General features: G+C 52.5%; 1 protein-coding gene across 1 annotated transcript; it reads right to left on the reverse strand.

Moving 5' to 3' along the window:
• Positions 1-1390: 1390 nt before the first annotated feature.
• Positions 1391-19679, reverse strand: Samm50 (SAMM50 sorting and assembly machinery component). Its single transcript, XM_013035430.1, has 14 exons — positions 19488-19679; positions 18209-18310; positions 16382-16469; positions 14648-14754; positions 14133-14263; positions 13900-13987; positions 12331-12459; positions 11963-12034; positions 11072-11158; positions 10205-10275; positions 7088-7155; positions 3883-4029; positions 3261-3402; positions 1391-1534 (listed from the first exon to the last, which is right to left on the reverse strand). Exons 1-14 carry the CDS (start codon positions 19527-19529, stop codon positions 1489-1491), a joined length of 1320 nt encoding a protein of 439 aa, XP_012890884.1. The 5' UTR covers positions 19530-19679; the 3' UTR covers positions 1391-1488.
• Positions 19680-21386: the final 1707 nt, after the last annotated feature.

Genomic DNA, 21386 nt, shown 5'->3' on the forward strand with positions numbered 1-21386 from the left:
ATGTGAAGACGCAGGTGAGGCCACAGTGGCCATGGCTCTGGGGGCCGGCGCTGCCGAAAACCCTGGACTTGCTGTGGTCCTGACTGCACACTTTCCCGAAACAACACACCATCGGGGGCACTGGCTGGCATCTCTGGCTGCACCAAGTGCACGGTAGCCAGCCAGCAAGGGCTGCCGGGTCACTAGGCTCACCTCCAGCCCTGTGCAGAACGTGCAGGCACAGAATGACACGCAGGGCCGTGTTGCTCCCCAAGAGCTTTCTCAGCCTCCTCTTTTTCTACCTGGGTCCCCAGAGCTGGAGCTATGAAAACTCTTTGCCCAAGAACATGGTCTTAGGTGAAAAGCCCTTCCTGGGGTCTCTGGCCACCCCCCCTCTTCTCCCCCCCTGCCCTGCCACCAGCAGGGGTGCGCTCCCGGCTCCCCTTGTCTGCCACCAAGTAGAGGCAGCTCTCGGCTGAACTCCTCAGGCTGCACTGCCCACAGTGGGCTCGTCCTGCAGCAACTCCACAGCCAGCTTCTGGGGCTCCGGGGTCTCCTCCGATGTGGGAGACACAGGCCCAGAGGTCTGGGGGGCTGAGGAGCTACTGCTGGGTTTTGGTTGAATCCACACTGGAAACACAGAAGCCAGGGCCATGGCTTGTGCATCTCGCTACAAGCACGATGAGAGCGCAAACGCTTCACAACTCAGGGAAAGTTTATTTCCTCACTCTCCCAACTAGGAAAGGCAAGCTGGGCCCCTCCCTTGTCTCCGTGAAGCCCAGCCAACGTGGGTGGAGGTAGGGGGGGTCCCGGATAGCCTGGGGGTGACTGAGGCTCTCCCTGGGCTCAGGCTGCTCCCCAAACCCCAAGGTCACTTGGCAAAAACATCATCAAAGGGGGCCAGGAGGCAGGGAAGTGAGGGCCCCACATGGCGTGGGAAGGGCAGGCCTCAAGCCAGGCACCACTGTCCGGAAGACTCCAAAGGAGGTTTAAAATGTGCCACATAGCCGGGCGCTGGTGGCTCACGCCTGTAACCCTACCTACTCAAAGACTGAGATCTGAGGATCATGGTTCAAAGCCAGCCCTGGCAGGAAGGTGCATGAGACTCTTATCTCCAATAAACCACTAGAAAACCAGAAGTGGCGCTGTGGCTCAAGTGGTAGAGCGCTCGCCTTGAGCTGAAGAGCTCAGTGACAAAGCCCAAGCCCAGAGTTCAAGACCCACGACTGACAAAAAATATAAATAAATAAAAAATAAAAATAAAGTAAAATGTGCCACATGTTAAGAGTAGTTCCCAACTATTTTGAGAGGTCCCTGGGTCCCAACCCTAGGATGTGTGAACGCAGCTGCCCCAGGAAGGCCCGTGAGGGGTGAGGGCCTGGAGGAAGCAGACCAGACCCACGGCCCTGCGCAAGATCTGTCTTTAAAATTTATTGACATGGTTCTCACAGGACCAGTGTGCACTGCGCGCAGCGAGTGGTTCCGGAGCAGCTCCTGCAGGGGCACCAGCTACAGGAAGCGAATTCCAGCCCCAAACTGGACGCCATCACATATCCTGAAAAGAGAGGTAGAAGTTAACACTGGCTTTCACAACCTGAGTCCCCAACCCCAGCTACTTCTTCCTGGTAGGCTAAGAAACAGCTTCTGGTGACTGGAACAGGCAAAATGAAGATATAAACCTGGTGTTGCCTCCTCCCTGATGGGGGGGGGGGCACACACTGAGAAGGGCCGGGGTAAGGGGGGAGGAGGAACAAAAAGCCCCTTGCCGCTGGAAGCGTGCTGGGTTCCTCGATCTGGCCTGGCTGCCCGTCTGCTCCTGATCGGGAAGGAGGGGCGATGCAAGGGTCAGGGGTCAGAGCGGGCACAGCACTTTCTGGGATGGACGGCTATCCACTGCAGACCCAGGCAGAGCCGTGAACGTGCACTTGCAGGCAGGCGCTGTGACTTACCCTTGAAAGGCAAAGATGTGAAATCAAAGCTGGCACTGTCTGCACCACTTAGTGGGGTCGGGTCTAAGTGGTTTGCTTTTATGTCTGCCGTCAGGTCAGCAAAAAAATGCCTATGCTGACATTTGCCATTTTAGAGTAACGTCTGCAAATAAGCACTGAGACAAAAATAACCAAGGTTTTGGCTTACCTAACTCAGAAAGCAAGCAGGCATTGCAGCTACTCCAAGGGAGCCAAGCTAATTTTGCTTGCCACCAGGCCCTGCACCTTCCAGACCCCTCCATCGCCCGCTGCTTCTCCCCTCTCCTCGCTATCGCTGCCTGCTGCAGCCCTGGCCCAGGATATTCGCCATGAATTGGCAGCTGAGGTCTTGAAGATGGGGAAGGCGCACGACCCACAGGGCAGGGGATGGGCGAGGGGAAAGCTCATCCCCAGTGTGGAACTCCCCCAGCCCCTCCAGCAGCTTCCCTGCACCCCTGCAGACTGCCCACACGCACCTCACCAGCAGCGCACAGCCCCCTGCAGCTCAAGTTCTCAGGTTTAGGACAGGAGTTCCACACTCTTGGAGGGTACCCCAGCCCTCCCCCAAAAGCAAGTGCTGACTTGCCAAGAGTCTCTAGAGATGGAGCTCTGGGAGTGAAGTGAAAGCACCATGAATCACTCTGGGATAGATTGGGCAGGCATCTCAGACCCATCTCCTCTGTAAAGGCCTCAGTTCCCAGTTACAGCATGCCGTGTACTGCAGGGCTCAGGGCGGCTCCTCACAGACCGTCCTGCTCTGAGACACTACCAGGCCACACCACAAAATCCCCTTCTGACCACAAAGCTTCACGCCAGGAATGGGATGCTATGCCAGGGCAGCATCACTGCCCAGAGCAGACATCTGCTCCACCAACATGGCAGCAGGGCAGAGAGCCTGCGCCCAGCCTGGGGACACTACCCCTCCACTCTGGCCTGTGCACAGAACCTCAAAGCAGGCTGCTTCCTTCCAAAGACACCTGTTGGAATTAGCCTCTGAAACCCATTTTTCAGATTTAACCTGAGGGCAAGCAAGAGAGAGAGAGAGAGAAGTACGGCTCTGGATTAAGGCTCTGGGAGCAATGCCACTGCCGGGCGCACACTGACACCAGGTGGCCATGGTCGGTACTGCAACCCTGCCTTCCTACTCAATTGGTGGAGTCCATGGGTTCAAGTGCATGAACCACAGTTGTGTGTGTGTGCCTGTGAGAGAGAGAGAGAGAGAGAGAGAGAGAGAGAGAGAGGGAGGGCTCCCTTCAGAGGAAGGTGTGGTAGGAAGCATCTGCAGAGCTGCCCGCCTGAGGAGCAGGCACGCACCTGTCACCCCGCTGCACGCCCATGGGGATGCAGTAATTAAGCTCCAGGCGGGCAATGTTGCCGAGTCTGAGGACGATACCAGCTCCATACGACCAGCGGATACATTCAGCCAGCTTCTGGAGGTGGGCTTTGGGGCCTTCCCCTGAAAGAAAAGGGGACATGTGAGCAAAGGGCTGTTTAGATACATACGTGGGGAGATCTGCACCCTATAATTAGGGGCTTGGCCCCTCACTTCCTTTGTACCCCCTTAGCTGAGTCTTCTCAATACCCTGGGCCTGCATGTTCTGTCCCCTGACTCCCTGGCCCCACCCGCGCACTGGGAAGCCCTGACTCCTGCCTTAGGCTAGACAAGGGCTGCAGCGTTTTCCCCGGCAGGGGGCCCTGAGGGTGGCATGTGCATCCTGCACTTTGGGGTCCAGTGACCCACAGACAGAGCTCAAGGCACAGTGAAGTAGACTCGAGGCATGGTGAAGTGAACAACAGACTGCCTTTGAAGACAGCACTGGAGGCCACTTTCCTGGCATGCTCCCGTCACTCCACCCACTGGTCCAAGCCTTTGCTTTAAGGATGTCGCAGGCCCCATTCTCAGGGTCGCGCTGGCCTCGCGGCAGGTGAGTCTTACCATAGTTAAGGTTGCAGAGGTTTCCTGCGTTGAGGAAGAAGTGGGTTCGGAAAAGTTCACCAAAGCCGCCCTGGCCGGGCCGGAATGGCAGCGGGCTATACAGGTGCAGGCCGCCCGCCCAGTATGCCTCCCCGCCCAGGTAGTCTCCTGCCGGTGCAGAACAGAGCAACGCAGAACAACACAGTCAATACCCACAGGCCTCAGGGGCGAGCGGAACCCTGACCATCAAATACAAAACATAACACAGGACAGGGGCTCAACTCCCACCCTTCCTCTTCCTCCTCCCCCACCGCCCCCTCTCTCCTCCTGTTCCTCCCTCGGCCTCATTTTAAGTATTTTCTTTTCTTGCTTTCCTGAGGCGGAAGGCAGAGCGGCTTAGGGAAGGATGAACTTGAATCCACCAGAACTGTTGGTCTCTATAAATACGCACAGGCCACCTGGCAGGGAACGATGCCGTGAAGTGCCTGTGGTTTTGGCTTTTGCTCTGTGGTAGTGAAGGCTGAACTTAGGGTCTTGTGATGAACAAGCACTCTGCCTACAGGAGTGTGGGGTGGGGGTGGGGGGGCGCCTGTGGCCTCCAACTTGAGATGCTCCTGCCCCCGCCTCCCGAGTAGCTGGGGTTAGACCCGTGCTGCCACAACCTGCAGATATGCAATATTTCAGCAAACTTTCCAGACCAAAAAACAAAACGCAGCCATCTGTGCAGGTTCCGGGCACAGGGATGAGGACTAGGCGAAGTGTCCGCTCCACCTCTACACTGTCAGCAGTTCAGGTCTCCTGCATTGTTCAGTCACCAGAGCCAAGACCCCCTCCAGCCACTCAGTGTCTACCAGCCCGCCTGTCTCAGTGCCCTCCTGGACAACAGCAGACCTCAGAAAGAACACTCTGCTCATCCTCAGCAGGACCCCCCCCCCCAGGACTGGGCAGCCTGCCCGCTTAAGAGTCCACTGATGGGGGAGGCCAACTCTGCTCCATTCCAGACCCCCCCCCTTCCTTTCTCATTGTAAGTCTGATCTAAACATGGACCTACTGCAAAAAACCTCAGAAACACTGAGAACGAGGACCACCACCAGGGAACAGTGTGTACACACACTTCAGTTAACAGATGGCCACCCTTCCTGTCCGGCCGCACTCCAGTGGACATCTGAACCCTCTCACCACTGCCCCGCCCCGCCCCTTGCCTGGAGGCTGTCCCGGCTCCACTCTGCCTTGCTCTGCCTCCTGCACCTTTCTGAGACATCATGCCATCACCCAGCGAGGGTGTCCCCTGAGCTTGTCCTTCTACTGACCAGCCACCCGGCCACCTCTGTTCCTGCGGGGGCTAGTTTTAAGAGACTTTTATTTTTGTGCAGGTCCTAGGGCTTGGGCACTGTCCCTGAGCATTTTTGCACAAGCATTTTGCACTTAAGCCATCGCTCCACCACTGGCTTTTGTAGTAGCTGGACATCAACACCACACATACTTTCCTGCCCAAGCTGGCTTCAAAACACAATCTTCAAATGTCAGCCTCCTAAGTAGCTAGGATTACAGGGGTGACCACCAGCACAGACTACAGGAATTTTATAAAGCTGGAGAACCTGCTAGAACACTGCCTACTGGGCTCAGTGACGGTGGTCACACCTCTGAGGCAGCAGGTGCTGGGGAGCAAAGCGGGTAGAGGGAGAGTGGCCACGACCCCTTCCCAGACAGCAAGACACTTAAAGTTTCCCAGCACATCTGCTTTCCATCCAGACCCACACCTGACATCACAGATAGACAGACATGAGGGCCAAGGCCAAGGCGCTGCTTTGTAATCATTTCAAATGCAGCATCAATGTACACAACCTAGATCTGGGTTTAAAACAATTATAGTCAAGAAAGCAAAGCGGCAGCCACTATAAACCACTTACTGGGGAGAATGTAAAACAGACAGCCCACTTGGAAGCTGGTGGAAGCTTCTTACCTTGGCCCAGCCCCATGTTCTGGTATTTACCCAGAGATATCAAGCTCACATCTGTAGGGGCTGCATACAAGTTTACTGAAGTTCTATGTGATCAAGCAACACTAGAGCAGCCGAGTGGATAAAGAACTGTGGTTCACCTGAGTTGGAACCAAATCCCTGACAGCCCCCAAAAGACATGGAGGCCTTCCATGCACACGGCTGAGAAAGTCAGTCTGAAAATGCCCCAGACTGTGTGGCTCCAACTCTGACGCTCTGGAAAACCAGAGACCGTTTAAAAAAAAAGTCTGGTTGAGTTGGGTACCAGTGACTCACACCTATAATCCCAGCTAATCAGGGAGCTGAGATACCAAGATTGAAGTTTGAAGCCAGCCTGGGCAGAAAAGGCTATGTGACTCTTACTGCCAAAACAGCTAGCAAAATAAAAGGGAGGGATGCTAGAAGGGGAACCAAGTGGTGGAGCTAGCACAAGGCCTTGAGTCCAAACCCCAACACTACAAAAAAAAAACAACAAAAAAAAAACCAAATATGTTTGCCAGGAGCTCACTGTGTGGGAGATGGAGGAGGAGAGGGCAGAGCCCAGGGTTTGGGGCCAGTGAAATGGCTCCCAGGACATGGGCATTTGTCTGATCATCGACTGCCCGAGACGACTAGGGGCTTGAGTAAGAATTTACTGGTGCTGTCTGCCGTGGGGCTTGCACTCAGGTCCTGGGCGCTGCTGTCCCTGAGCTTTTGCACTCAAGGCTAGTACTTTACCACTTTAAGCCACATCGCTACTTCCAGTTTTCTGGTGGGTAACTGGAGATCAGAGTCTCATGGACTTTCCTGCCCGGGCTGGCTTTGAACCTTGATCCTCAGATCTCAGCCTCCTGAGCAGCTAGGATGACAGGCGTGAGCCACCAGCGCCCAGCCCTGGCTCACTATTTCTAGCCAATGCTCCACAGGAGATGCAATGCTCGGGGGTGGGGAGGGGGAGGGATGTGAGCCAGGAATTTCCACCACTCTTCTGCAAACTGAAATGCCATCAGTGGAACACTAGTAGGGCTGTTCACAAGGTAAGCACTCTATCACTAAGCCACCTTCCCAGCCCCATCTTCTAAGTACTTTTGCTGAGATCTACTTCCTCCCTTTCTAATAAGACTCAATCAGCACCAATGCCTGCCGTAGGATGCACTGCTGTAAAATGCAAGCATCTATCACTGCTGTCCTTCAAGCAGGAGACACATGGACAGACCATGGCCTGCACAAGGAGAGGCGTGGACCAACCTTCACTCTGAGGCCCGATGCTGTGCATGCTGAATCCACGGACGCTGGTGGGTCCTCCGAGGTAAAACCTGTGAACAACAGCACAATCAGAGCCACTCATCGGAACACTACACACACATCGCACACCGCAAGACTGGCAAGTCTTCATATTCCTTGTTTTTGTGCTGGTACTGGGGCTTGAATTCAGGGCCTCACATTCTATCATTTTACCACTTGAGCCACAGTACCATTTCCAGCTTTTTCCTGTGTATATGGTAGTGAGGAATCGAACCCAGGGCTTCATGTGTGCTAGGCAAGCACTCTACCACTAAGCCATCTTCCCAGCCCTGTTTTTTTTTTGTGTGTGTGTGTTTTTTTTAAACTGTATTTTTAAAAATCTTTTCAACGTACTGGGGATCCAACCCAGAACATCGCATTTGCTAGGCAAGCACTTTGCCACTGAGCTACATCCTAGCCCTTGCTTGGCTTTTTCTACTGCTGGTGCTCTACCACTTGAGCTGCAGCTCCACTTCTGGTTGAAAGTGCTAGATTAGAGGTTAAGATTCTCTTGGATTAGTCTGCTTTGGCCGACAACCCTGAGAACTGAGTCACAATCCTCAGATCTCAGCCTCCTCAGTAGCCAGGATTACAGGTGTGAGCCACAGCACCCTGCCACCTTATCATTTCTTTAAAAAACACGAGGCGTGCTGTTTGCCTCCTCACCGCTCTGGCAGGATGCTGGCACAAGTCACGGGAGAGTACTGATTCTGGCCGGGGGTTTCAGAGGTTTCTGTTCTGCTGATGCTGAGCACGGTGGCGGCAGGAGCGGAGGGGAAGGCTGTCCAGCTCATGGTGGACAGGAAGCAGAGGGAGGGAAAGGTGGTAGGGATGCCCACAAGCTGACCTCCTCCAGCCGGGTCCCATGACACCCGTGGGGCCCAGGCATTGAACACACAGGCCCGAGGGGTAGCCACATAGTGGACTTTTAAACTCCAGTTCGATGACTACATTCACAAACACTTGGCTACGGAGGGAAAATTGGGAAGACCAGCCCCCTGCATGCTGTGCTCACCAGCCATGCCAATGCTCTGCCCTGGTGTGGCCCAGCACATCTGCAGGGCCCTGAGGGCAGCCAGGGGCCTGGGCCTCCCAGGAAGCTAGGCCAGAACGACCACTGCCCTGCTTCAATTCTCCTTTAACTACCGCTGGGGGTATGGCTAAAGTGGTAGAGTGCCTGCCTGCCAAGCACAGACCCTGAGTTCAAACTCCAAATGCTCAAAGTATGGGGTAGGGTGAAAAGTGAGGTATGTGCAAGTAATGTTACATTACACGCATGCTGTAAAATGTACTCTAGAAGATTTCAGTGGGGTGTGGCGGTTCATACTTTAATTCCAGCTATTTAAGAGTAAGATGGAAAGGATGAAAGATGGAGGCAAGCCCAAACAAAGAAGTTCCAGAGGGCAAGCGGCAATGGCTCGTACCTACAACCCCCACTGCTTGGAAGCCTGAGATGGGGAGGACTGTGACTCTAGAGAGGTCGCCTCCCTTCCAACCCATCCTGAACACAGTGGCATATGTCAGTCATCCCAAACTACATACCAGGCTAACACTGGGAGGTTCACGCTGCTAGGCCAGCCCCAGAAGTTCAAGAGACTCCACAGAGGGAAGCTAGTGGATATGATGGCACACATCTGTAATCCCAGCAATTGTGGGAAACCTGTAAGTAGGCAGATGGTGACCATGTATCTGGGCAGGAAGCAAGAACCAATAGCACAAAAGTAGAGAGGAGGCGTGACTTAGTGTAGTCTGCCAGCCTAGCTAGCCTAAGACACTGAGTTCAAACCTTTGTTCTACCATAAGAAAACCAGAAAAAGTTCACAAGATCCATCTCAACCAACAGCTGGGCACTGTGGCATACGCCTGCCACTTTAGTTATCCTAGAGAATGATAGGTAAGATCAAGGTATAGGCTGGCTTGGGCATAAATACAAGACCCTATCCCTAAAATAACTACAGCAAAGAAGGGCTGGGGTGTGGCTCAAGTGTAGAGCACCTGCCTAGCAAATGCGAGGAGGCCCTGAGTCAAACTCCAGCATTGCTTTAAAAAAAAATTCTCAAGACTGGGTGAATGATTACTCTGTATAAATTTTAAAAAGTTTCTTAACAAAGACAGAAACTTCTATGTAAATCAATATCTTAACACCTTAACACACACACACACATATACGTAGATGTTACTGCACACACACACATACAATGCACATATATGCACACACAAAAGGCACGGCCACCACAAATACTGGGAGAACAGAGTTCCAAATGTAAACTCTTACTTGTCACCAAGTAACATTGAACTTTTTAACCTGTAACCCCTTATAATTAAATAACAAAACAAAAAACTTTTTTTTTTTTAAGTCAGTCATAGGTCTTGAAGTCTTGGCCTGGGCACTGACCTGTACTCTTCAGCTCAAGGCTAGGGCTCTACCACTTGAGCCACAGCACCACTTCTGGTTTTTCTAGTGGTTAATTGGAGATAAAGAATCTTACAAACATTCCTGCCTGGGCTGGCTTTGAACCATGATCCTCAAATCTCAGCCACTTGAGTAGCCAGGATTACGGGTGTGAGCCACTGGCGTCCAGCAGATTTCACTTTTTAATAATTATTTCTCTAGTTTTGCATGTCTACAAGTGTGAACTACATTTTTCATAATAATAAAAGACCACCACTTAATGTGATAAAATAATAATGAAAATCCAGTGCTTCAAAAAGAGCTCTAACGTATAAAGTACAGTGTAGCTAAATCACCCATCTTCGAAAAAAGAAAATAGCCAACAATGGTGCTGGTGACTCACACCACAATCCTACCTACTCAGAAGGCTGAGATCTGAGGATTGCGATTTGGAGACAGCCTGGGCAGAAAGTCCATGAGACTCATTTCCAATTCCTCAAAATGGCTCAAAGTGGTAGAGTGCTTGCTAGCCATGTGCAAAACAGCTTGGGGACAGCACCCAGGACCTGAGTTTAAGCCCCATGATTAACAAAAAATAAGAATAACAAACCCATCAAGATCCAGGGGACCTCGCATGAAGAAACGGCCGCTGGTGGACAGCAAATGGCTGATGGTGGACTTTCACTTACCTGTCGGCAATACTTGAGGGCTTATCACCGATGGGCACCAACATTCCTCCCCAGAGAGATGCCGAGATCACCTGTGCCAACAGAGCGGACCGGAGTTGCCGTCCTGCACGCCCGTGTTCCCAGGGACACGAGCAGGCAAAAGCTGGCCCACCCTGAATGCCACATGGTTGTGACAAATTCCAAGGGAAGCCAGCCTCAAGTGCGGCAGAGCTCAGGTGATCAGCCCCTCTGCTATGGGAAGCGCTGGCCGCAGGACAAGCCGGGCCTGGCGGACGAGGCAGAACAGGGCAGGAACGAGCGACCCGCACCCTACACAAAGCCAGCAATGTCGTGGCCATCAGGCTGGATGAAGGCCTGGACGCTGATACTCCTCCCTGCACCAGGCAGACCCCTCTGTGCATCCTCATGTCCAGGTCAGGGGTCTGCCTCCACAGCACTTACCCACCCACTAGACCTAGGTGGGGCTTTGGGGAGGGAGATGTAGGGGTGAGCAGACTGCAGGAAGAGCACTATAGCAGGATGTACGTATAATGGCAGGTGAGATGGCAGGGTCCAAGCAGAGATGAGGCAGGGCTGAAGCTGGGCAGGAGGCCGGGCTGCCAAGGGCCTGCACACATCAGTGGACTCGGAAGCGCTGACGTCAGGGACAAAGGTTGCTGGGTGGGCTGTGTTCTTTTCTTGTTGAGACAGGGTCTCCCTACGGCGCCTAGAATGGCCTGGAACTCACTTTCCGCCCTGGCTTCCCGGTGCTGGCCCCCCATGCCACACTACCGGGGAGCTGACACTGCAGTGTAAAGAATTCGGACTCTGGTTCAGGAACTACTGTTCCCCAAAGGGGATGGGGGATGGGAGCGGGCACCCACTCACAGAATCCAGCATGAGCTGCTTGTTGAGCTGGAGCTCAAAGTCTTCTTTGATGAAACTCACATCTCCTCCGGTGTAGCCGGCCAGCTCCTGCACACAAGGGCCACAGCTCAGAGGAGCAAATGGGTTTTGTGATTGTCTTGTGTTTTCAGAAAGCAGCAGAACCTGCCATGCCCTAGATGCTGTGTCCTCTGCGCTGAGTGGACAGAAACAGAGGATTGTGGTGCGCATTGAACCACTGTGGGGGATGCAGCAGACAGCACAGCTCCCGACGGACAGGTGGCTCAGTGCCCCGTTTGGGAAGGTCAGCTGCCCTGGGCCAGTGCAGGACACTTGCAGGGCATTCCCATTTCTGTCTGCTCTTCTGAAACTCAAGATCCTGCTTCTGGCTAGATTCCGGCCCCGCACAACCTCCCTTGTACTGGCAAGGTGGCTAACCTCATGGCAGGGCGGAAAGTCCGCTTCAGTACAAGAGGGGAAGTGAAGGTAGACTACAGGCTTCGGAGGAGCCGGAGGAGTGGAAGCATGCGCCCTCTGCTGGCCTGTTGCTTGTCTGCACCACCTTCTCCCCACCACCCGCTTACTGCGTCTGTCACCCCAGGTTCTGTGAAGGCACAGGACTGAACTACAGGACAAGGAGTGATGCCAGGGTCCCTGAGTGGAGCTAACCATCCTTGCAAACTTTTCTAGAACTTTCTTCTTTCTGAAGTTCTAGGGGTGGAACTCAGGGCCATCCACACATGCTAGAAAAGCACTCTACCACAGCTACATTTTCAGGCCTTAGGAAAAGCTGAATACTTATGCATACTGTGCACCCCATCCTCTAGGGCTGCCCTGAGCCGGTACCCAGTGTGAGGTGGTGGAAAGGCTCCCCGCCTTCTGGAGTGGCTGTACCTGGTTGACCTTCAGCAAGGTCCCACATCGCGGGAGGATGGAGGAGTTCCGCGAGTCGATGACCATGGCATGCTGGAAGACATTGGGCAAGGCCGCTGAAGTCGCAGCGCGCCTTGGCTTGGCTGCGGGCTTCTGGCCCTCCTTTACCTAGCTCCAACTCCCAGGAGTCCAGGAGGGCTCCCACCCGCCATGGGGCTGCCCCGTCTCTCATGAGCCTGGTGCTCTGGCCAAAGCCAGCCAGCCAGCCAGCTGCTGCCTCTGGTGACTCTGAAGCACATCAATTCAATTCCTGGCACCACGAGTACCACTGAAAAACAGTGGCACAAGGCAGTGCACGGTGGCAATTCCAGCGTGCAGCCGGGCCTTACCGAGAGAGAGGACTTGAGCGAGTGGCCACTCTCCTTGCGCACGGCGAACGATGCGGTCCTGGACAGGCAGCCCAGCTCCCGCCACACGCCCTCCCACTTCACGGTGTGGCAGGTTCTCCAGATGGGGAACTGCAAGCACACGGGCAGTGAGATGCCGTCAGCGGAACTGGTTAAATAACTGAGGGGGAGCAGAGGAGGCCTGAAAGCTGGAGGCGACTACAACACGTGCCGTCATCTCCATCATACCCGCTCCGCCGCCTGGACACTGTGGGGAAAGCCGAGCCAGCGTCCCAGGCCCCACGACAGCACCCCACTTCCTCTCAGAAGCAGGAATGGGGCTGCTGGCAGCTGTGAAGCCAGCTCTCCCTAAGCTCCCAGAGCACAGCCTGTGTCCTTCCCCACCCCTAAGCCTAAGAGACAACCCACAAGAATCTCAGCAACTCCCAGGTACCGAGAACTCAGTGATGCCATGTGAGGGGAGGGGGAGCCCTGGCTCTGTCACCACCTCTGCGACGCAGGTCCTTCCCCATCGACCCAGACCCCCTCACTCCTTACCCACCCAGCCTGGCACAGTGGGCCCGCTGGCAGCTCTGCAGTCTGTCAGGACCCAAAGACAGACGGTGCTACCTCACAGGGCAGAGAGCTGAGGGCACAGAAGAGCCTGACCCTCCCGACGCAGGCTACCCCCACCCACCTGTGCCCTCCCAGCAGCCACCGCTCTGTGCCTCGGCACTCCCCTTCCCTGCCACCCACGTGAACCCGTGTTCCGACTTTCCCAGGACTCTAAACTTTACAAGGCTTAGGGACAAGGCAAGAGGGCATGAGGGAAAAGGTGGGGTGCTGACCACAGCTGCCCCCACAGCAGCTGTCTAGGCGCCCCGTGGAGACCCAACAGGGCCGGAGCTCAGAGCAGAAGTCCGAGAGCCACCGTTCCAGACAAGGTAAGTCTGCCATGGGCAAGGGAAGCTGGGCCCAGCTGTGGGTACTGGAATGTATTTGACCTGCAAGCCCACCCAAGCCTCAGTCTCACACTTCCACGGCACACGCAAGCCATGAGGACTTAACGCATGCTCCCATCTCTTTGCAGAAGCCCGGGTCACACATGCTGCCAGTCTCAAGGCCATGTCGGGGCCTCCTCCTCCTCCAGCCCCCCCCCCCCCCCCCCCCGTTCTTCCAGGCTGGGGCCTGGGCTGCTGTGGGTCTGACACTCCACTCAGGGACTTCTCTATATACTGTGTGTCTCATGGAAAGAAGAGTACAAACAAAGAAAGGAGTGGGTCCTCAAAAAGCCAAAACTAAAGTAAAAATACTATTCATTCGTATGCCGCACTTGAGACACATCCCTCTAGCCTAACTGGAGTGTGAGCTAATGATGGAACCTTCCAGCAATATGCAGCCACTCTGCGGGCTATGTCTGAGGGAAGACAAGCGGCCAAGAGCACAGACGGCGCCAGACCAGCACGCCTGCAGCTATTCTGCACATGCCGCCTGCACGTGCTGGAGCAGAGGCACTGGCCTCCCTCGCACTGAGCCCACAGGTGCTTGGAACACCGGGAGGACGGTACTCACGCTCAGCTCAGCAGACACGCCTCTGTCTGTCTCCCGCAGGGAGCTCCATGGGAACTGGCCGGTGACTTTATGCAAGTTCACAGAGAAGCTAGGAGCAAGGGGACAGAGCTTAGCAGCCAGGATACCCAGGTGCACACATGCAAACACAGCTCAGGGCCACCGCCACCAGGGGGCGCGCACACACACACACGCAAGCCAAGCCACGGAGCTCTAGGGTCTGTTTGGCTTCCTACTTTCTCTCAAAGTTCCCAGGCTGAGGTTTGAAGAAGGACAGGCCATACGAAGTTTCTTTTGTTCCGTAGGAAAACTGAAAGGTCACTTTTTCTGCACGTCCTAGGAGATTTGGGAGTTTGAGGCCGAGCACCTAGAATAAAAAAGGAAAAGCAATGGTCCAAATAGAAGGATGGGGCTTTTAGTAGGAACAGAAGACCAGACAGAGCACAAACCTGGCCACTGGTCAGTGTTTACCATGGCTTTAAGCCATCATCAGGTGCCTTTGCTGAAGACTGCACTCACATGGATTCTGGCCAGGACATGGGACCCCCTACCCCAACCCTTCTCCAAAACATTCTTCCTTACTGGTGTTAGTGTTACCTCCCCCCGGCTAATGAGCCGCAGGCCCGGTAAAGGACAGACAGCACATGGTGCGTGACACATGACACACAACACGTGACACATGGAATAAGAAAGGGCTGGGAAGCTGGAGTGCAAGGTCCCCACAGGGCGTACCAGGTGGGCCCCAGCGTACCATGCTGCCTTCATTGTTGCCGACCATGGTGTTGTAACTGCCCGTCAGCCTCCTCAGCTCTGTTACTTCAAAGGTAACATCCAACCCATTAGGAAGCGCATCTTCACCTGAGGAACAAAAGCAGTAGCAAGCCAGGCGCCGGTGGCTCATGCCTATAATCCTAGCTACTTAGAAGGCTGAGATGTAAGAATCGCAGTTCAAAGCCAGCATGGGCAGGAAAGTGAGACTCTTATCTCCAATAAACCACCCAAAAACTGGAAGTGGTGCTGTGGCTCAAGTGGTAGAGCATTAGCCTTGAGCTGAAGAGCTCAGGGACAACACCCAGGCCAAATTCAAGCCCCATGCTGGGAAAAAACAACAACAGCAGCAACAACAGCAAGGCTGGAGCTGTCAACACGTGAGTAGAGTGCTCACGCGATCACTTCACCCACTAGAGAGACAATGTCATCTGCTTTCAAGAATGTGCCGCACAAAACCAAACACACATCCTAACCCCAAACCCTGTGCCTAGTTTCCAGCATCAGAATTTGGACTTGCTAGGTAGACATTCTATACACCCAGCGACACCTCCCACCGCTTTTTGCTTCAGTTACTTTTCAGATAGGACTTCATGTTTTGGCCCAGGATGACCTGGACCCTGACCTTCTTCTGTATGCATGCCTCCTGCATAAATGCAATTTATAGGCATGAAATGTCATGCCTGGGCTGGGAAGGTGGCTCAGTGGTAGAGTGCTTGCCTTGCATGCATGAGGCCCTGGGTTCAATTCCTCAGCACCACATAAGCAGTAAAAGTCAGAAGTGGCGCTGTGGTTCAAGTGGTAAAGTTATAGCCTTGAGCTGAAGAGCTGAGGGACAGCGCCCAAGCCCAGAGTTCAGGCCCCATGACCAACCAAAAAAAAAAAAAAAAAAGAAATGTCATGACTGACTTATTTGTTGAAATGGAATTTTGTTATTTTTTGCTTTTGCTGGTCTTGAACCTGAGGTGTGTAAACTACTACACTGGCCTTGTTTCTAGATTCTGTGGTAGGACAGGTACATAAATAGTCACCCTTGCCTACAGGAGCTAGCTTAAGCAAATACTTGCTTAAGAAATCTACTCTCCCACGGGGAGGTCTTTAAACAGGAATTCATGAGACCATGAGAATTTAGCTCCCCTCAAAAGAAACAGTTAAGGACCTGGAAGAGGAAATTCTGCCCTTCGTTCAGCCAGGGTGTGAGCAGTCAGAAATGAGAGCAGCCACATCACAACCAACCAAGGCCTAGGGTGGCATTGTAGAGTGTGGGCTCAGTGGGGACGATGGCCCCTCCCAGGAAGAGCCTGGCCCTTGCCTTCTGCCCAGGCCATCGGAGCAGGACTTCACATGCCCAAGAGCTGGCTCCCACAGGTGAAGGGCAGATGGAGGGCAGAGCCTTGGTGCCATACTGTTTTGTTTTCTTTTAACAGACTTCATGTTAGGTGTACATTAAGAACAGAATGCACAAATAAGTCCCACAAACCTCGCATACCAAACAGGCAAGGCAAAGATGGAAATCTGCTCTCCTTGGGCAGCTTCTGGGAAAGAGAAGGCCGAGAGCAGCCACCCCCTCCTTCAGCATCACGCTGAGGGCTCAGGTGCAGGCCGGGGGTCAAGTGGACACCGTGGTCCCTCAAGGGGAGGTAGAACTCCGCTCCTTCCATGTTTAAACACATGGCTGTTCTATGGTCCTGGAGAACGAGTGAAGGGGATTATGTACCTTGACATGTATCGATCAGAACATCCACCTGTCTAAAGATCCCTAGCCGCAGCAGCTTTTCCCGGGCTTCGTGAGACTTCCGCATTACCTGTGGGAGGGGAAAGACAGGAGTTTCTGTAAGATACAGAAACACAGTAAGGCCACAGGACAGGCCGGCCTTTGCCACTGGCAGAATCACAGATCACTCCAATCATGCTAAGAATGGAAAGAGCTATGGGGTGGCAAAAGCCCTACTCAAACGCAACCAAGACCCTACAACCATCAGACACAGAGGGACAAAAGATGGACAAATGCGACAGTGGTACTCACTGGACACTATGTTGAGAATGAACTATACAGCAGGCACTAGTAGGTCACACCTGTAATCCTAGATCTCAAAGAGGCTGAGATCTGAGAAGCTCAGTTCAAAGCCAGCTTGGGCAAGAAAGTGTAAGACTCTTACCTCCAATTAACCACCAGAAAGCCAGAACTGGCACTGTGGCTTAAAGTGGTAGAGTGCCAGCCTTGAGCAAAAAAGGACTCAGGGACAGCGCCCAGGTGCTGAGTTCAAGCCTTATGGCCAACAACAACAACAAAAAGAAAGAAAAACTATACAACTTGTGGGTGGGAATGGTAGGAAAAAACTGGGAGGAAGGGAAGTTGTGACTCTGTCTAAAAAGAAATGTACTCTTTACCTGACTTACGTAACTCTAACCCTTCTGTACAACACCTTTATAATAAGGATAGAAAGAAAAAAAGTGCCAACCACACCGATGGCACTCTATAGAGCCTACTCGAGTGCCAACCATGCTCACAGCCCTTCATAAAGCACAAGAGTGCCCTAGCTATTCAGGAGGCTGAGATCTGAGGATTGTGGTCCAAAGCAATGAGACTCTTCTCTCCAATTAACCACCAGAAAACTGGAAATGATGCTGTGATTCAAGTGGTAGAGCGTTAGCCTTGAGCCAGAGAGCTCAGGGTCAGCGCCCAGCCCGAGTTCAAACCCCACAACTGACAAAACAAAACCAAAGAATGCCCACTACGCCAATTGCACGTGGGCTGCGCAGAATGACTGCAGAAAAAGAAAAGGCATTGGAGGCGCATGTGGAGCACCACACCTTCCTGGAAGGAACCACAAGCTCTTGTGAAGTCGGCTTTCTTTGTGAAGTGTGCACAGCTGTCTTGTGCTGTTTTGACTTTCTAATGATTCTAACAGCGTTCAACCTTTTCCCTCCTTTCAATGAACGGCAGTCCTTTCTGAGGCCAGGAGTCCATTCTTGTTAAGGACGAATGGAGGCAGAGTAGCAAAGGATCTTGCATCATAACAAAGGATATTGTGTTACCCTTCAGGGGAAAGAATGGAAGAAGTAGGTGGGATTTCCTGCTCAGAAGGATGGAGGGTGCCAGGCTGGGTAACCACAAGCCCTAGGCAGGGCTCCTGTAGGAGGAAGCCCTGGAGACCCTCTGTTAAGGCTCCTCACCTAGTGCCCCACCCCCCAGGAGTCAGACAGACAAGATCACTGTGAGTGGGTCACTTCAGATCTCAGCATGGAGCAGGGCACCCTGGCAACTCCCTGAGGAAGAGTCCAGTAGGCGGCTGTACAATTGGCTTTCAATGGAGAAGAGCTGGCTAGGACCAGCAGCACGTAGCTGCTGGGGGGCAGGGGGAGCTTCCCCAGGGAGAATGAAAGCAGTGCTGGGGAGTAGGGGTAAGAGGGAACAGAACCCTCAAAGTGAACACAGCAAGAAAGAGAGCCCGGGAGATTGGACATCAGGCAAGAGCAAAGGTCAAGAAAGAGGTACAACAGATACGTTTAAAAAAAAAAAAGCCAAACAGAGCCGACTTACCTCAATGAGGTTTCTAGCCTTAAAAACCTCCCCAATTTCACAAATGATGATATCATCTTTCGTCCTTCCCAGTCCGTCAAAGTGCACATGCTGAACCACCACCTGCAGGGGACAAGGTCACACCAACTGCACCTAAGAGCAGGCCTGCTCCAGACATCATGGCCACAGACAAGTGCTTGAAGTGTCGGGCCAGCTGGTCTTCAATTGTGATAATAACCTGTAAGTCTTCTTGTTCATGGACTTTATTCTTAGTTTTCACTTTTTCAAAATTCTGACTGTACAGACCTAGGTCTGTCCTATTTGTGAACCAGATCCTGTTTCTACAGCCAGCCAAGCCAGGACCATGCCAGCCCGCTACCCAGAAAGGCTCAAAGGCCTCTGGGCTGCCCACATGCACCCCCACAGGCTGGTCCCCGCCCACCCCTCACTCCATACACCATGTCCTGCCAGAGACCCTGCATGGACCACACCAGAGCTGTCCACTCTCTCCTGCAAACTCTTTAGAAGTCAGAAAGTTAATATTTACACTAAAAAACTTGGGGGAGGGGCTGGGAAGGTGGCTCAGTGGTAGAGCGCTTGCCTTGCATGCCTGAGGCCCTGAGTTCAATTCCTCAGCACCACATAAGCAAAAAGAAAAAAGCCGGAAGTGGCACTGTGGCTCAAGTGGTAGAGTGCTAGCCTTGAGCTGAAGAGCTGAGGGACAGCACCCAGACCCAGACCCAGAGTTCAGGCCCCACGACCAGACCCAAAAAAAAAACAAACTTGGGGGAAAGCTGCAGTTGAGACCTGAGTTGCTTTTTTCAAGGAGCAAGATACATAAACTTAGGCTTGATTTGAGTCTTTGAAATTAGAGAGGGGCTGGGAAGGTGGCTCAGTGGTAGAGTGCTAGCCTTGCATGCATGAGGCCCTGGGTTCAATTCCTCAGCACCACATGAGCAGAAAAAGCCAGAAGTGGCGCTGTGACTCAAGTGGTAGAGTGCTCACCTTGAGCTGAAGAGATGAGGAACAGAGCCCAGGCCCAGAGTTCAGGCCCCACAACCAACAACAACAACAACATGTGTGTGTGTGTATACATATATGCGTATGTGTGTGTGTATATATATATATACACACACACACACACACACATAAAGTAAACCTAAGAATGTGTTTGTCTAAATCAACCACATAATCACATAGGAAAAAAAACCACCTCTGTCTAGTCACACACATCCATATATAATTCCATACATATATATGTATACAGGCTGCAGCACTAGGCTTTCAATAGGAAACTTACATCTTTGTTTTCCAGAATTTCCTGCTTAGCTTCAGGTTCCATTTCAACAAATTGGGCTTCATCTCCCAATGCTCCGAAATCAGGCCCATCTGGTGGGAGGGGCTCCAGACTCTGAAAGGGAGAAGAACTTCAATAAACTATGAACTAAACAAGCCTTTGACTTCTGGCCTTCTGGTTCTTCCCTCCTTTGAGGAAGCGGGGCGGATGGCAAGGAAGGCCCATGCAAGGGAGGGGCTGGCCTGTCTGTGGGTATTTCCGGAGCATTGGTGCACTCGTTTTTAGTTCATAGCTCATGCCTGTAATCCTAGCTACTCAGAAGTCTAAGACCTAACAGTATGAAGTAGTCCAGACAGGAAAATCTGTGAGACTAATCTCTAATGAACCACCAAAAAGCCAGAAGTGGGGCTGTGACTCAAGCAGTAGTGCTAGCCTTGAGCAAAAACTGCTCAGGGATCAAGTGCCCAGGCCTTGAATTCAAGCCCAGGACCAGAACACAAGCACGCATGCATGCACGCGCGCGCACACACACACACACACACGCCAAAATTAACAGAAGGGTCCTATATAAAGTCAATATGCCAAGGAATGGAACTATAACAATTAAATCTCTACACCTGCGGCTCACAAAAAGGAACTTAAAAGTAAAAGGCCACAGAGATACCTGTCAGAGAACAGAAACTGACCAAAACTGTACTGCCCTGTAGGCAAAACAAAACCTGCATCCTGCTTGGCATGGCTGGGCTGAGAGCCACAGCACTAATGAAACATTCACTGCAAAGTTTCCTCAGACGAGACACCACAGGAGAGGCTATCTGAATCTCCCTTCTCCTTTAAAATCATAAAAATCTGGGAACTCTTCCTGGAAGGATGAAGGCAGAAAAAATGAAATGCATATCTGGCAAAAGAAAGTCCTGAAGGTTATCTAGGCTTTAAGTGTGCCTCAGCCAACTTAGACCCAGAACCATTGTCTAATGATTAGGAGTTACTAGATGACACAATCCTGTATATTCACCTACCTCAAAAAGTATGAAAGCTATCTATTAGAACACTGGGAGCAGGAAATGTTTAAATTTTATTTAGAATAAATCCTCACTAAAACTTAATAGGAAGTAGAGGTGTGACTCAAGTAGTAGTGCCAGCTTTGAGTGGAAAAACCAAGTAAAAGCTTGAGGCCCTGGGTTCAAGTCCTAAAACACACCAGAATAAAAGTAAAAATAATAAATAGTAAATAAAAAGATGGCACTATTTTGCAAGCTGAGATTGAGTGCAGGTTGAGTGGCAGACAGTAGTGGATAGCACAATGCAGAGCCATGGTACTTAAAGAAGTTTAAACCAGGCTCTGGAAGCCAGGTTACCAGCCTTATGCTGAGTTCTTCAGATCTCTAACAGGTAGAATGAAAAGCCCCTACAGAGCGAGTACAACAACTGGAAAACTGCTGAAAGCTTCTGGGTCAGATGGGTAAAACAGTACACATGGTAGTTTAGTAGTTTGGATGTTGGAGCCCACATTTTAGAATTCAGCTGTAGGATATCCTGGGGCTCTGCACGGCCTTGGACAAAACAAAACAATCAAAACCCCCCATTTTCTGGCCTTCAGAATCAATTATCAAAAACAAACAAAAAAACCCAAAAAACAAACAAAAAACCCCAACGTTTTGGTGGAGCGCTGGTGGCTCACGCCTGCCATCCCAGCTACTGAGGGGGCTGAGATCTGAGGATGGCGGTTCAAAGCCAGCCCGGGCAGGACGGTCTGTGGGGCTCTTATCTCCAATGAACCACCAGAAAACCGTAAGTGGCGCTGCGGCTCAGAGGCCGGGCGCCGGCCTCGGGCTGAGGCGCCGACAGCGTCCGGCCCCGCGTTCAGCCCGCGACCAACGCCCACCGGGCCCCATCCGTCCA

Source organism: Dipodomys ordii, unplaced genomic scaffold (genome assembly GCF_000151885.1).
Source record: "Dipodomys ordii isolate 6190 unplaced genomic scaffold, Dord_2.0 Scaffold211, whole genome shotgun sequence".
Lineage (NCBI taxonomy): Eukaryota > Metazoa > Chordata > Mammalia > Rodentia > Heteromyidae > Dipodomys > Dipodomys ordii.